Source organism: Tursiops truncatus, chromosome 10 (genome assembly GCF_011762595.2).
Source record: "Tursiops truncatus isolate mTurTru1 chromosome 10, mTurTru1.mat.Y, whole genome shotgun sequence".
NCBI classification, from domain to species: Eukaryota; Metazoa; Chordata; class Mammalia; order Artiodactyla; family Delphinidae; genus Tursiops; species Tursiops truncatus.
The window spans coordinates 4,202,707-4,217,035 of record NC_047043.1 but is presented as its reverse complement, the minus strand read 5'-3'; the positions used below and the strand labels follow the sequence as shown (position 1 = coordinate 4,217,035).

General features: G+C 47.7%; 1 protein-coding gene across 2 annotated transcripts in view; it reads left to right on the top strand.

The window, feature by feature from the left end:
* Window positions 1-14,329, top strand: part of F13A1 (coagulation factor XIII A chain) — a 136,644-nt gene that overhangs the window by 90,970 nt on the left and 31,345 nt on the right. For both annotated transcript variants that reach the window (XM_033863792.2, XM_033863794.2), the window contains 3 exons: window positions 2,862-2,965; window positions 4,340-4,428; window positions 11,539-11,692. In XM_033863792.2, coding sequence (XP_033719683.1) covers window positions 2,862-2,965; window positions 4,340-4,428; window positions 11,539-11,692 — 347 coding nt within the window. The remainder of the gene's footprint in view (window positions 1-2,861; window positions 2,966-4,339; window positions 4,429-11,538; window positions 11,693-14,329) is intronic.

Sequence of the window (14,329 nt, the reverse complement as noted above, 5' to 3'; positions counted from 1 at the left end):
ACCACCGTGACCTTCCTTCCAGCTTCAGAGCAAAGATAGAGGCTCTCAGGTGGGAGCCAGCCTCATGCTCGTGCCCCGACACCTCACACCTTGACCCTGACCTACATCTGCACCCCCGTCCCCTGCAGACAATGCCTCGCTCCCCACACTTGTCCATGGCGCTGCTCTCCACCTCATCCTCCTGCATCCTTGGTATTTGAGCCTTTTTTTATTCCATCTCTCCCTTTATTCTATCTTTATCTCACTCCCACTCTACTGGTTCTTCCTCCATAGACATGACAATCTCTCCTAACGTAAAAATAATCAAAACAATCTTCCCACATTGCATTATTTTCTAGCCACTGCCCTATCATCTGTTCTTGCATTCACAACCTAGGTCACCCTTGGGGGAGAAATCCACTCCGCATTTCTCCCCTCCAGTTCCCTCTGCATCTGGCGTTTGCCTCACCACTCTCCTCCATCAGCAATAAAGACGCCAGTGGCTTCCTACGTCAAATTCCGAGTGTCACGTGTGTACATAAAAATGCCTCTTGGGTTTCATCCTTTGAGTTTCTCACGGGCACTCGAGTTCATCATGTCCCAAATGAACATGTCACCCACCCAACACCGGCCCCCAACACAAACCTTCTCTTCTTCCTTCATTCGGTCTTGGTGAATGGAACCATCACACTCCCTGGAAACTCAAAATCTTCCTCAACACTCACAGTTCCCTTCTGACAGCTCCTCTCCTTCTCCACGGTGACGAGGGGAAGCTCAGCTCAGTCTCTGGTCCTCGCCCAGCTTCCACAAATACAGATCTGCAAATTTAACTGGCCCAAGGATAAAACCAAAATATTTAACTTGGGATAAAAGGATCTCACAATCTCATCCTCACCAACAACATAGCTCAGTGTTTAAAAGCATGGATCCTGGAGCTCTGTCACTAACACACTGTGCAACCTCAGGCAAGATTCTTAACCTCTCTGTGCTTCCGTTTCCTCCCTTGTAAGTGGGGGATAATAATAACAATACCTTTCTCGTAGAGTGCTGGGAACATCATATGTATTCACGTACATGAAGACTTTAGAACAGTGCCTGGCCTACAGTTGCACTATGCGTACCTGACCGTCTTGTGACGTACTGCCCATTTTCACCTGCCAATCCTCTTCTCCCATGCACACAAGTATGCAGACATGCTACTCACCCGCCACAACAGCATACAGGTCACCAAACACACCATGTTGGCTATTTCTTGTCTCCACTGCTTTGTTCTTAGTTCTTTTGTTAATCTGCTGAACTCCCTTTTATTTTGGGGGACTCAGCTCAACTACCACTTCTGCTGTGGTGCCTTCCCTCCTGCCCCAAGGGCTTCCCGACTGAGACCCGATTGTACCCCAAATGAATTTCCCCTGTAGCATGCATCACTTCAATCAATTATTTTTAAACGTCGGAGAGTTACCATGTTTGAGCTCTTGTCATATGCCAGACCCCGTTCTAAGTGCTGTACACGTATTAGCTTGTTTAAGCCTCACAGCAAACCTATGAAATGTTTTCACAATTGGTTTCTGTGTTCATCATTCCTCCTCAGTCGTGGGGCTCTTTATGGGCAAGAACCTATGACTTGATCATGACTGGGTGTCCAGCATGGTGCCTGGTGCATGATGGGCCCATAGATAAGTGAATACCTCTGAACTGAGCCAATCGAAGATGAGCTGAACTCAGAGAGAGATGGGCACATGCACGAATTACTGACAGTGAAGGACACTGAGGTATGGGTGGATGGTAGCTGGATCTGAAATTCACCAGTGCTATAAAGACTGCTGTAACTACCTCATGCCACCATTAGATTGTTATTACTATATGAATATTTTCTGTAATGCCGACAGGTTAATGTGCTCCCATTGTTTCTGTAACGTCACATAATTTCAGGTCTTTCCAAGGACGTAATAATACAATTCGTGATGATTTTTTTTTTTTTTTTGCGGTACGCGGGCCTCTCACTGCTGTGGCCTCTCCCGTTGCGGAGCACAGGCTCCAGACGCGCAGGCTCAGCGGCCATGGCTCACGGGCCCAGCCGCTCCGCGGTATGTGGAATCTTCCCGGACCGGGACACGAACCCGTATCCCCTGCATCGGCAGGCAGACTCTCAACTACTGCGCCACCAGGGAAGCCCTATGATATTTTTATCCCATGCTCTTGTTTCAAGGGTCACTTGCTAAGTCTGAAAAGTTTTGCCTGGCCTTCAGCTCATGGGTCACCCACCTTTGATAAAGTGTAAAGAGACACTTACCCTGACAACCTTTCCTTCTTGTTGGACACCAGATGGAAATTTGCCACAAATTACAGACAGCTACAGTCAGGAGTTAACATTACAGTTTCTATGGCAATAGTCTAAGCCCGTAAACAAAAGCATTGTTGTTTAATCGTTACAAAGGGATATGCTTTTTATAAATCTAATATACATATAAATATAAAAGGAATTCAAAGATAATATGTATCTCAGTTTTCATTACCTTTTCTTCCCTGCCATATCCCTTGAGCCCATAGTAAATTCTGTTTCATTAGGCAGTAGACAAGGGTTAAGATCAAAATTGTTTAAGGCATTGATTAGAATATCTCTGGGTGGCCTTGAAGCTGATATTAGTGGGGGAGAGAGCAATGTCCAGCCATATGAGTGCCGTCCCAGGGGTGCCAGTGGGAAAGGACGTGCACAGAAAACTTAAGTCTAGAGCCCCAGTATATCTCTGGGAAGCTTCCAGCTAGCTTAAGCCATTCTGATAATTTATAGGTAGCATAGTCACAGGATTTTTGGTCACTTTTTGATTTCCTGAAGCATTGAATGTGATGGGAAGTTTAATCTCGCTGGGGTGGTGTTTTTTAAGGAACTACCACTGCTGGAACGAAGCCTGGATGACGAGGCCTGATCTTCCCATTGGATTTGGAGGTTGGCAAGTCGTGGACAGCACCCCGCAGGAAAACAGCGACGGTAAAAACCGCATCCTCCCTCAGGGAAATGGATGTACTGCCCATCTTTATTTTGCTTTTATGATTGCATTTGATGTGTGGGAAACACTCCCTCCCAGTGGGAACAGCATCAGAAGTGTGCTTCCTGGGCGCATGTACAGGGTTGACTACCTGCCAGCCAGGTTTAACTGCATTTCACTGGTCGTCTTCACTCTGATTATTTTGTAACTTCTAGGGGGGAAAAGAGCATAAAACTTAACATATATAACCTCATCGATTCTTGCTTTGATAAGCAGTTTTGAAGACAAGAGAAAATGTATCTGGGTAAGCACTTTTGCTAGGCTATAAAACAGACTTCAGCCCTGCCTGATAAACAGTGATAAGATAGATGGCAGTGGTGAAAATAAAGCACTCAACAAATAATTACAGATCATCCTTTAACTTGTTGTTTCTCCAGACGCTGATTTCTTTTTAGGTTGTGTGATTTCTTTCAAAACTTGAGTATGTAGGTACGTATCTTCTAACATGTGTGCTAAGTAGTGGCAGCTATGACCCCCCTCTCCCACCGAATTTTTATAAAATCACACACATCGTGAGGCCCCATTTCTCTTTAGCATGATGATAAAAATCAGTGGTCTAGGACATGACTTTTCTCTCCCCAGGTGTTGATATAAGATATCGATGTGTGCATATATATATACACAAAAACGTTCATTACATACTCATAAGGGAACGCCAGTACAATACTGGATTTTAAGAGAAAAATTTCAACACTTTCTGGTGTTCCGGATTATATATCATGACGAGATAGCTGGGTGACTAACGGCAGCTAATCTCTTATTAACAAGAGATAGCTGGTTAAAATTCAAAGGACTTTGTGACAGTCAGCGTGGGCCTACTGACTTCCTGAGTGCACCTGGTCCATGTGTGTGGCTAATGTCCAGATTCTCCAGTTAAACTTGACATGTGTCCATAACGTCCAAACACAAAAAACAAAAGTGAAAACAACAACACAAACACTGAGGACGGATCACTGTTTCCAACATTCCAGATACGAGTTATGAAAGGATAAGCCCTGTGTAAGCCAGCGGCTGGGCACCAACACACTTGAGTCTGTTTGTAGTTGGAAGAGTAGATGCAGAAATAGTGTTGCCCTATATTCTTTTCGTGGCTTCAAATTTTGGTTTGCAGAGTCATTTCCAACGATTCCCTCTCGATTACACACGTGAGTCCATGGCCCGCTCCGGCCATGGAAAGCACTGGGGCTACCTCGGTGATGAAGTAGAGGAACATTTGTCTCTACGGAGTCACCTCAGGGCTATGATCCAGATCAGCTCTGTATCTGGACAGAACTGAAGATGGCAAACTCATGCTGCCCCTCCTCTGTGTGATACAGGGATGTATCGGTGCGGCCCGGCCTCTGTTCAAGCCATTAAGCACGGCAATGTTTGCTTCCAGTTTGACGCACCCTTCGTTTTTGCAGAGGTAAGTGGGAAGCTGGGGAAAAGAACTGCTTTCCTTCCCAACCTCTTAACACATCAAAAAATAAGGTACTGGGCTGTTACTTCTAAATTTCCCAGGTACATAGTGTATGCTTCATGTTTACAAAGTTAACTAGACATCATTCCAACCCCCAGGCACTGCATGCTAAATGCAGTTCTTACTTAAACATTTTTCTCTCCTTGATGTTTTGAGATTTTTCTGCCAGAAAGCAATTGCTTTACTAACCTTAGCTTAGTTCTCTGGACCCCTGAAGTAGGTATCAACTGCTCCCAAGAAATTAAGTGACTAAATGAATCACTCAACAAAAAATTGGTGGAGACGGTCCGTGAATTGAAACGGCAGAGTGTACTTCTTCACCCTGAGACTAGCCCAACAGTGCACACGGAACAACACCTGAACACACCCCAACTACGGTCTTAGTCTGGGAACTCCAGTCCATTTCCTGCCATTCCAGGCCATCCTCCAACAGTGGAGACAGAGAGTACAGCTGCTAGAATACGGAGGGGAGAAGAGGGTCTAGAATGCTGCACACTAAAGGGTGGATAGGGACGGTTTGGGAAAGGGTCTGAAATTCTGCAAGAACTGGATGGAGGTCGGAAGCAGAGAGGGCAGTTCAAGGGTGCTCCAAAGAGAGCTCAGAAAGTCAAATTAAATGTAAGAGACATCAGGTGAAGGAGAAGGCCAGGAGGCTGCTGAAGGTAGGGGTGAGGAACAGAGGTTTATGAGAGGCTGAGAGGCAGGACTGACCTAGAGTATAATTTCACGAATGAACGCAATGAAATAACGCCTACTGCTACGTAATCACTTTGCCTACCATCGGATGCTCTTAGCAACCCTTTAAAATGGATGTTATAATTCTTCCCATTTTACAGAAGAGAAACATGAGGCGAAGAGTGGTTAAATAACCTTCCCGCAATCATCTAACCAACAAAGAGTAGTGCTAAGATTTAAAGCCAGGGAGGCACCTGAGCTCATGCCAGTAAACACCCCTTTCTGCTACTATTCTAGAATGAGTACATGTCTATTCCCACTACGTGCCAGACACTGTGGGAATTCAGAAGCCTATGTCCTTAAGTAACTGGATTCTTGATGGAGATGGTGGTAGGTAAACACAGCAACGTTTAAATAACAATAACGCAAGGAATGCTGTGGAACTAAATGTCAGACAGCAATGTGGGTGATAAATGACTCGCGTTGAAGTTAATTGAGACATATGAGCTAGGAACTGAGGCAGGACAGCAAAGGCCACAAGCCCCTGTCTAGGGAGCGTGATCTGGGGACAGATACAAGGACAGCTACGTGATAGCCGCGGTACGATGAGTGGAGTATTACAGGAGCCCATGGAAGGAGGGCCAGAGATGCTACCTGGAGGGAGCAGAGCCTGAAGCATGTCTGGAGGGATGATTAGTGATTATTCAGGCGAAGAGGGTAAGAAAGAAGCCAGAGGAAGGAAAGAACTTTACACAGAGGAGAAAACTTGAGCCCCCGAATGGTACGTGCAGACAATGAAAAACTATACAGGCTCATGAAAAGTGATGTGTTGGGAGGCGTCAAATGACGACAGCTGAGGGAACTAGACAAGGGACCTTCTGTCCTGAGAAACGGGCACCTCGTCCTGTAAACGACAGGCTTCCCACGGGGAAGGGGCGGGAACCTGTGCAGCACGGCCTTGAAGGGAAGGCCTCGGGGGTGCGGGGAACACGGGAAGGCTGGGATGTTACTCCACGCCCAAACCAGACAAACGGCGACAGGCGGGGAAGGAGGGGGCAGGAGGGGGCGGGCCTGGGAAATGTTTCGGAAATAAGCAAAAGCGGAAATGTGAATTACACGAAAGGAACAGTGTCTCTTCTACTGTTCCCACCATCACAGTTTCTAGAAGCCTTGGGAGAACAGGCAGACCGTATTTGGAATTTCACCCTCTCGACTTCATTTTGAGATTTAAAGATTTATCCAGTCCTCCCCAGCTGCCGTCTGATCATTTCTGATGCTATGAGCACTTCTTAATGGGAAATCACTCTAAAACTCGCCAAGCCTTGTTTTTGTATTTTCATTAAGCTTTGTTGCTGCGAAGGGGAGAGGAACAGCCTCCCTCCAAGAGCGAATTGCCCAAGAGCTGTTATTAAATATAGATCGCGGTGTTGTGAATGTCGGCGGGACTCTCGGGTTATAATTACTCCTCTCTCACCCACTGCAGACTGGTCTGACAGCGTGTAGGATTGCTGCTTTGGCACGCGCTGAGCTTCAGGGCTGAGCCATTTATAAGAGATGCTCCAACTGCTGAAAAGTGCGTGAGGACCCTTTTCTCAAGGGTTCTAAAGTAGGAGTCCATGGGGCGCGTCGGATTTCACTTTAATGAGAGTCTATGTGACTCAGGTTCTAGACAGCATCTTCCCTCCCTTTCTCGCCTCCCTGCTGCCTAAGCTTGCCTCTCCCTGACCCCAGCCACGTCAGCCGGAACGTGCCTTTTCTTGCCTCTCGGCAGACTGACTTTCTTGGTCACTCCTTACTCATTTCCGGGCCAGATCAAGCATCATGTTCATTGACTTCCTTTGGTTTTCTCAGGGCTTTTGTAGTGAAAGCACGACCCCAAATAAGAGAGGTATGCACGAAAAGCATCCTACCTCTGCCCTTCTCCTCTTCTCCTCCATTTTGGAAATCTACGCTTCCTTCCCATTTCTAGATTTCTTCCAGGGACCGAAGCTTACTTCTCTACCCGCCTCCCTTCTCATGCCCTCAGCCCTGCGGTGAGTTTCTTGGTTCTGGAGGCTGTTCGGCCCGTCCTCCCTGACTCCTGGGGACCTGCGGCTCCTAAAGAGAGCAGAACGGTTCTTAGTGTCGGGGCTACTTTCCCAATTCCCACGCAATTCCCACGTTCACTAAGCATTCAGGAGCTGCTGCTTCTCTTCTGTCTTAGCTTCTTCTAGGTGTGTCTGTTGACCCCCTCACGCCATCCCACTCAAACTCACACACAAACGCACATGCACGCACCCATTTTCCCTCCCTGGCCCGGAGCTAATTTTCACGGCAGCAGTGACAGGCTCCTCGGGGGCCGCAGTCACCACCCCATTGCTCCGGAGGCCACACCTTCCCTTGCTCCGGGCCAGCAGTTCCCTGTGTGCTAACTGTGCAACTGCTTCTCTGCAGATTCTTCGTTCTCAATTCAAGCTTGTTCATTTTGCTGCCACTTATGAGATGCAGCCCGTTTTTTGGCATCCCCTAGTCCGATCTAAAATAGTTCACCCATTTGTTCAAATAACCTATGAAAACTTGAAATCATCTTGGCTTCTCTTCTTCACCTTCCTCAGGCATCTTAACGGAGATATAATACCTTCCAATAAGATCACAGATCCAACCACGCCAGTGATCTCTATCATTACCCTCTGAGCTCTGAACAGCACTGAGATCTGGGACGTCTGCCCCTAAATCATCTGCTTCCTCCTCGCTTGCCCCTTTCCTGTTTCTTCTCCACAAACCAGCCAGAAGTATCCTTCATAATGTAGATAGAAACGTGTCACTCCCCTGCCCCAAACCTTCTAACGGATTCCCATCACTTTTACGATACACTGAGGCATAAATCATTACAAGGTTCTGTGCGATATGGACCCTGGCTTCCCCTCCACCCCCATCCCTTTGCTCATTTCCTTCCAGCCACACTGACCTTGCTATTTTGTCAGAGTCTTTACACATACTGTTCCTTTGGCTATGACAGCTCCTCCCCCACTTCGCATGTCCTGTTCCCTCCCTGCGTCCAGATCTCTGTTCAGCTCACCTCCTCGAAGAGACCTTCACTCACACCACCTCGCACCTGAAACGTCACCACCTGCCCTGTTGTTTCTGTCCTTGTACTCTGACTCAGTGTTATTATTTCTCTCCCTGCTAGAATGTAAGTTCCACGCAGGTGGGCTCTGTTGGCTTCTCATCGCTGAAAGCAGGGTCTGGTACACGGCAGCCACCAGTAAATACATGAATGAATAGAGCAAGCGAAAGCGTGTGCGTGGTACACTGCTGAGAGCAGTATCCCAGAGAGACAGGGGTCACGTGGCACCCTCAAGTGCCGGCAGTCCTGGTGGGAGATGAGGCCCACGTACGCAGCAGCAGGGGGCGCACACGGGAGTGTGGCCGCGTAGCCAGCGTCCGCGGGCTGAAGGAGTGGCAAGCATGGGCTCGACGTCTGGCAGTTGTGCCAGGAGGGCTCCAGGACCAGGTGGGCACCCACTGCGTTCCTTCAGAAGCCCTGGAAGGAGCACCCCCTTCTCAGCACAGCCTGCAGGGCAGTTACTTCCCCTTGGGAACAGATGAAGAGAGCAGACACTGTCCTGGGTCCTGAAAACCAGAGCTGCTTCCATCCTGAGAGGTGAGAAGTGTAGCTTCTGCCGGCAGTGGACACACGTTCACATTCCTTGGGCAACAAGCAGAAGTTTGCAGAGAGGCCCCTCTCTAGCCTGAGGACCCAGCCCACCTTTGCTGAGCCCCAGGGGCCCTGAAACATCCAAACACGCTCTCGTATCAGAGTCTTTACACATCCTGTTCCTCCTGGTAGGAAAGCTCTCCTCCTACTGTCCACCCCACTTTGGAAGTGGCTGTGTCTCGCCAAGAAGCAAGGGGTGGTGGGGCTGAGAATAGCCGTATCTCACGTTGGGTTGCCCAGGTTCTGCGTGACCAGAGCCCTTTCAAACGTATGGGTAAGACCAGAGGGTCCCGAAGACTCCTTTCCACTCAAAAGAAATTAACACAGGACTTTCACAGGTGTTGCTTATCTACTTGCCAGCCTTGCAAGGGAGGTATAATCAAACCCAGGCTCAGAGATATTCAGTAACTTGCCCAAAGTCACGGAGCCTAGGTCCAATATTTCTTCCCCTTATGACTGTTCTACCGTAGAGATCCAGCTGGTCTGGCATACATTCTAAGCCCCTCGGTGATTCTAATGTGCAGTAGTCAGGACGGAGAACCGCCACGCTAGCGGCTGCAACCGAAAAGAAAGCTTGCGGATGTCACTTGGAAAGGATCCTTTCCCTAAACCCTCACGCCCAACATACATATGCAAAAGCCATTTTATGTGTGTGTTTCTCCTTTCCTTTCCTCACAAGGGACAGTGTAGTGGGCTGGCCTGAGATTTTAGCCTACATAAATTTCCTAAGCTATGCTCAAGGGGAGACGAGGATTCATCCACTTTCATATTTAGCCTTGTCTCCCTGGAAAACTGAAAGCTGCTTTAAGAGTTGTTTATTAAGAGGACATTTATCATCATTGTGGCTATAGTTCGCAAGTGAGGAGGGAGCAGTCCATGCCTGCATGGTCTCCGCCAGAGGGACGGCTGAAATTCTCAGGAAGCTCATTTAAAGTTTCCTTGAACTTTTTTCTCCAAAATGAGAAATATCCTTGAGGTGTCTGCTCTGTCCTCTCTTGTCCTGATTCCTGGTTTCGCATTTCAGCCTTTCACAGCACGTGCCTTTCGCCACCGAGCCCTGGATACTCTGCTGAGGAACAGGGCCAACACCATCACCCCTCAGAAACCTGAGGCAGCATCGAACCACCCAGGCCCCGGGCCTGGAAGCGCCTCCCTACCACGTGGTGCCATGGCCCTGTGGGGTGACTCGGGAGAGGTAGTGAGCTGCGGAGCTCCCTGGCACACGCACGGGCCACCCTGGGTGAGGGCCAGGGCATGTGCTATGGCCGCCCCCCCGGGTGAGGGCCAGGGCATGTGCTATGACCACCCAGGGTGGAGGTCAGGGCATGTGCTATGACCACCCACGGTGAGGGTCAGGGCATGTGCTATGACCACCCAGGGCGAAGGTCAGGGCATGTGCTATGACCACCCAGGGTGGAGGTCAGGGCATGTGCTATGACCACCCTGGGTGAGGGCCAGGGCATGTGCTATGGCCGCCCCCCCCCCGTGAGGGCCAGGGCATGTGCTATGACCACCCACGGTGAGGGTCAGGGCATGTGCTATGACCACCCAGGGTGAGGGTCAGGGCATGTGCTATGACCACCCACGGTGAGGGTCAGGGCATGTGCTATGACCACCCAGGGCGAAGGTCAGGGCATGTGCAATGGGCATGCCCCTGCCCACATTTGTACTTCTTCACCACCACCTCCCAGCCATGTGACCACAAACACTCTGCTGACTCTCTGACTCTTGGTGCCTCGCCTATAAAAGAGGGATAATAGTACCTACCTCACAGGATTGTCGCTGTGGGGTTTAAATTAAATCATTTAAAAATGTCCCTGAAACATTATGGGTCAATAAATATTGACTACTTCCTTTCTCCTTAACAGAGATCAGACTTCTCGTAAATTCAGAACATTTTGTGAGAAAGCAAAGTTGCTCTCTTAAACCTCATCTTTAAGAGCTAGGGATCTATCATCAAGTTTTCCCATTACCTAGCAATGATCATTACATTTTTACTCAATTTTGATGTCTACAAACCTCTGTAAGAATCATGCTCACATAGATTCTATCTCGCTCAGTCCCAAGGTGTTCCTATGAAACTGGCAGAACAAGTGTAATTATTTTCATTTTATAGAAGCAGGAACGGAGGTTCAGAGAGGACAAGGTAACTTTCTAAAAGTACACACCCAAGATCAGAGCCCGTGTTCCCTGCAGCTAATCCAGTGCGTCTCTCAAATACCTTCCTCAGAACCTTTGAAGCGGCCAGTCCCTCTGCCTATCACAGCCTTTCTTCTCTCCATTTACTTGCTTTAATTATTTTAAGCTTTAATGGGGTAAAATTGATATTTAAAATGCATACATTTAATGTATACATCTTGATGGATTTGGACCTATGCATCTACCTGGAGAAAAATCTCCCAGGAGCCACCCAGCAGACTTTCTCTTCTTCCTGGAAGTAGGTCACGCCATCACTGTCAGCTTAAAGAAGTCTGAGGAGAGTAACAGGGTACTTTCTGCTTTGCCTTAGGAGGTAGGATTTGCCAGCAGGAGAAAGGAAAGAAAGAAATGGTTGGCACGTAAATGACTTAGCACAATGAATAATGCTGTCTCCAGGGACCCTACATGGCTACACTATTGAGAGTTAGAGATTTTGGTGACAGGAACATTGGATGCTGGCTAATGGTCTCCTCTCCTGTTTTTAGGTCAACAGTGATCTTGTTTACATTACAGCTAAGAAAGATGGCACTCATGTGGTTGAAACCCTTGATACCACCCACATTGGGAAATTAATCGTGACCAAGCAAGTTGGAGGAGATGGCATAAAGGACATTACTGACACCTACAAATTCCAAGAAGGTAAGTTACTGCAATCGAATGAAGATTGCTCTGCCCAGGTCTGCTTGGCACTTTCGTAGTTACAGTCACTGTCACCGTGAAGACGTGTTCCGGAGAAGGCATGGCCATTTGCAGCATTTGGAAGTTAGGAGAGAACTGGAGTGAATACACATCACACCTACAATTTCTCGTGTCATTGTAGTTTTACTTGTTTGTTTGCTTTGAGCAGAATTCTGCTTCACATGGCTTTTGAAATAAATGCTTTAAAGTCACGTCTATTTTAACAGAATATAGAATGTGTTCTTGTTCATAAAAATATGAAAGCATCTTAATTGCAAATAATCCTATTAGAAAACATTACATAACTAATGTACTTTTAGTTCAATAATGAAATTTAAATACCTGTTCACATTTATTTAGTACCTTGAAAACTATTTTCACATGCATTGCTCCCTTGACATATAGTGGAAATCCCCTGAGGTAGATGATACAACATTAATAGGACACTGCAGTCTCACTAATTCAGGCCAATTAGAACGGAGGCCCGTTTCAATCATAAAATAATGTTAAGGTGGTTTTTGTTAACTCTTCGTGTGTGGAATGTTTGAAATGGAGCTGTTGAGTTCAGTCCCGTCTCCATCGTACTGAGTGCCTGCTCTATGCCTGGAGTTGTGTTTGGTGCTGGGAGCCCCACGGTGAGTAGAACCCAGTTTCTGGGCAAGTGATAGGTTCATTCTGCTGAGGGCTTTGAAAACAAAGAAGGGGGCAGTCAGTCCAACCAAGAGATTCAGGAAAACAAAGCCCGATAAGAGAAGTCCCAGACCACAGTTAAGGAAGCTGGACCAGGGTTTCCAGGAGAAGAGAATATGACAAGGCCATGGGGTGTGAATCAGCCGGTGTGTTTAGGGTCCTGCAGACATTACTAAAGCCTTAAGCTCATTAAGTGCCCAGAGGCTGGAGTCAAGTCTCCCCAAGGTCAGTGGCGGACAGGAGGTGGAGGACCTTGGATGTCTTCATGGGGACGTGGAATATATGTTACAAGTGATTCACCAACAGAGCTTCTTAGGAATGGCAAAGGCCATTTTAGTAAATGGATAAAAATGAAGGGTCATTTGCATATACCTAAATATTCATCAGTGTTCCTGAAATGCTGAGTGCAGAATTTGTTTTAAATATTTTAGATCCTCTGTCTCCCTGCTCTTATTTACGAAAGCAATTTGCACTATAAAGAGAAAGTTTGCTGAATTGAGAAATTCAGGATTTGTGCCATCTGAACCCGTGAATTTTTGCTGTATTCCTGAAATAGATAGCTCTTCTCTTCTGTTGGTTTTCATCCACTGCACAACCTCGATACAAAAGATTCTTTTTTCTTTTGGGCTTTTTTCTAAAAAGAGAGTTTTTAAAAACATAAGCGAGGGCTTCCCTGGTGGTGCAGTGGTTAAGAATCCGCCTGCCAATGCAGGGGACACGGGTTCGAGCCCTGGTCCGGGAGGATCCCACATGCCGTGGAGCAACTGGGCCCGTGCGCCACAGCTACTGAGCCTGTGCTCTAGAGCCTGTGTGCCACAACTACTGAAGCCCACACGCCTAGAGCCCGTGCTTCGCAATGGGAGAAGCCACCACAATGAGAAACCTGTGCACCGCAGCGAGGACCCAACGTAGACAAAAATAAAATAAATAAATAACTAAATTAATTTTTTTAAAAAAAGCACAATAAAACAAAACAAATGACCCATGCCCTCTTGTGATAGAGTGACAGGCAAAAAGATTTGGAAAGGAAAAAGGATTCCATATAGGAATGAAAGGAACCGGCTGTAACATCCACGTATTTATTCATTCATCCTTTCAACTACTTGCTGTTAACCACCCTCCAGACTCCAAACACTGTCGGGATGGAGACACACACAGCCCTGCTTTCCCATCTGTAATAGCTAGAGAGACGGGCGGGAAGCTGTGTGTTGGATGCCTAGGACAGGGGTGGTTGGACAGATGCTCAGGGATCCTGGAGGACCTTAGCTGTGGGCTCCCTGAGTCTGAAGGACAAACAGGGAAACATGGGGATGACCCTTTCCCCAGGGAACGAGTTCTCCAGGAAAAGGCAGCAGGACAGGGATTGTGGATAAACTCTCCCAGTGTGGAGGAGTCCTGAGCAGACAGTGTCTAGAACAAGAGCTGAGCCGTCCTCTAGGAAGCCGTCCAAGTGACCAGCTATCTTGTTTAAACTGCTCAGCAAGATGTCCTGCGTGGTCAGCCACGGAGGTGGTGGTGAAGACCAAATCAGGGTCAGACGTCAGTCCATGAAAGAGGAGTCAGGAGCTTGGCCAAGGGAGAATCCCAGATTAAAACAAGTAAAATGTGCCAGCTCTGAACGGGGAAGACAGCTGAGGTCCAGACCTGCAAGGTCTGGCAAGAAGGCAAGGCTCAGAGGAGTGGAAAGTGGGGGGGGGCTTGTCCAAGCAGAAGAGCCCCTAAAGTCCGCATAGATAGTTTCAGAGGCATCCCATCCTGCTCCTGGGCTGGCGTCTGATTCCAGGTGGATCGTTGGCTTCTTAATCAAGGATGGCATGTGGATTTCATATTCTAACATTGGGAATGATGGAGTGAGTGGCGTTTAAGAAGGGAGCTGACGCCGCTCCTGTGTATGCGGTGGGAAAGGGT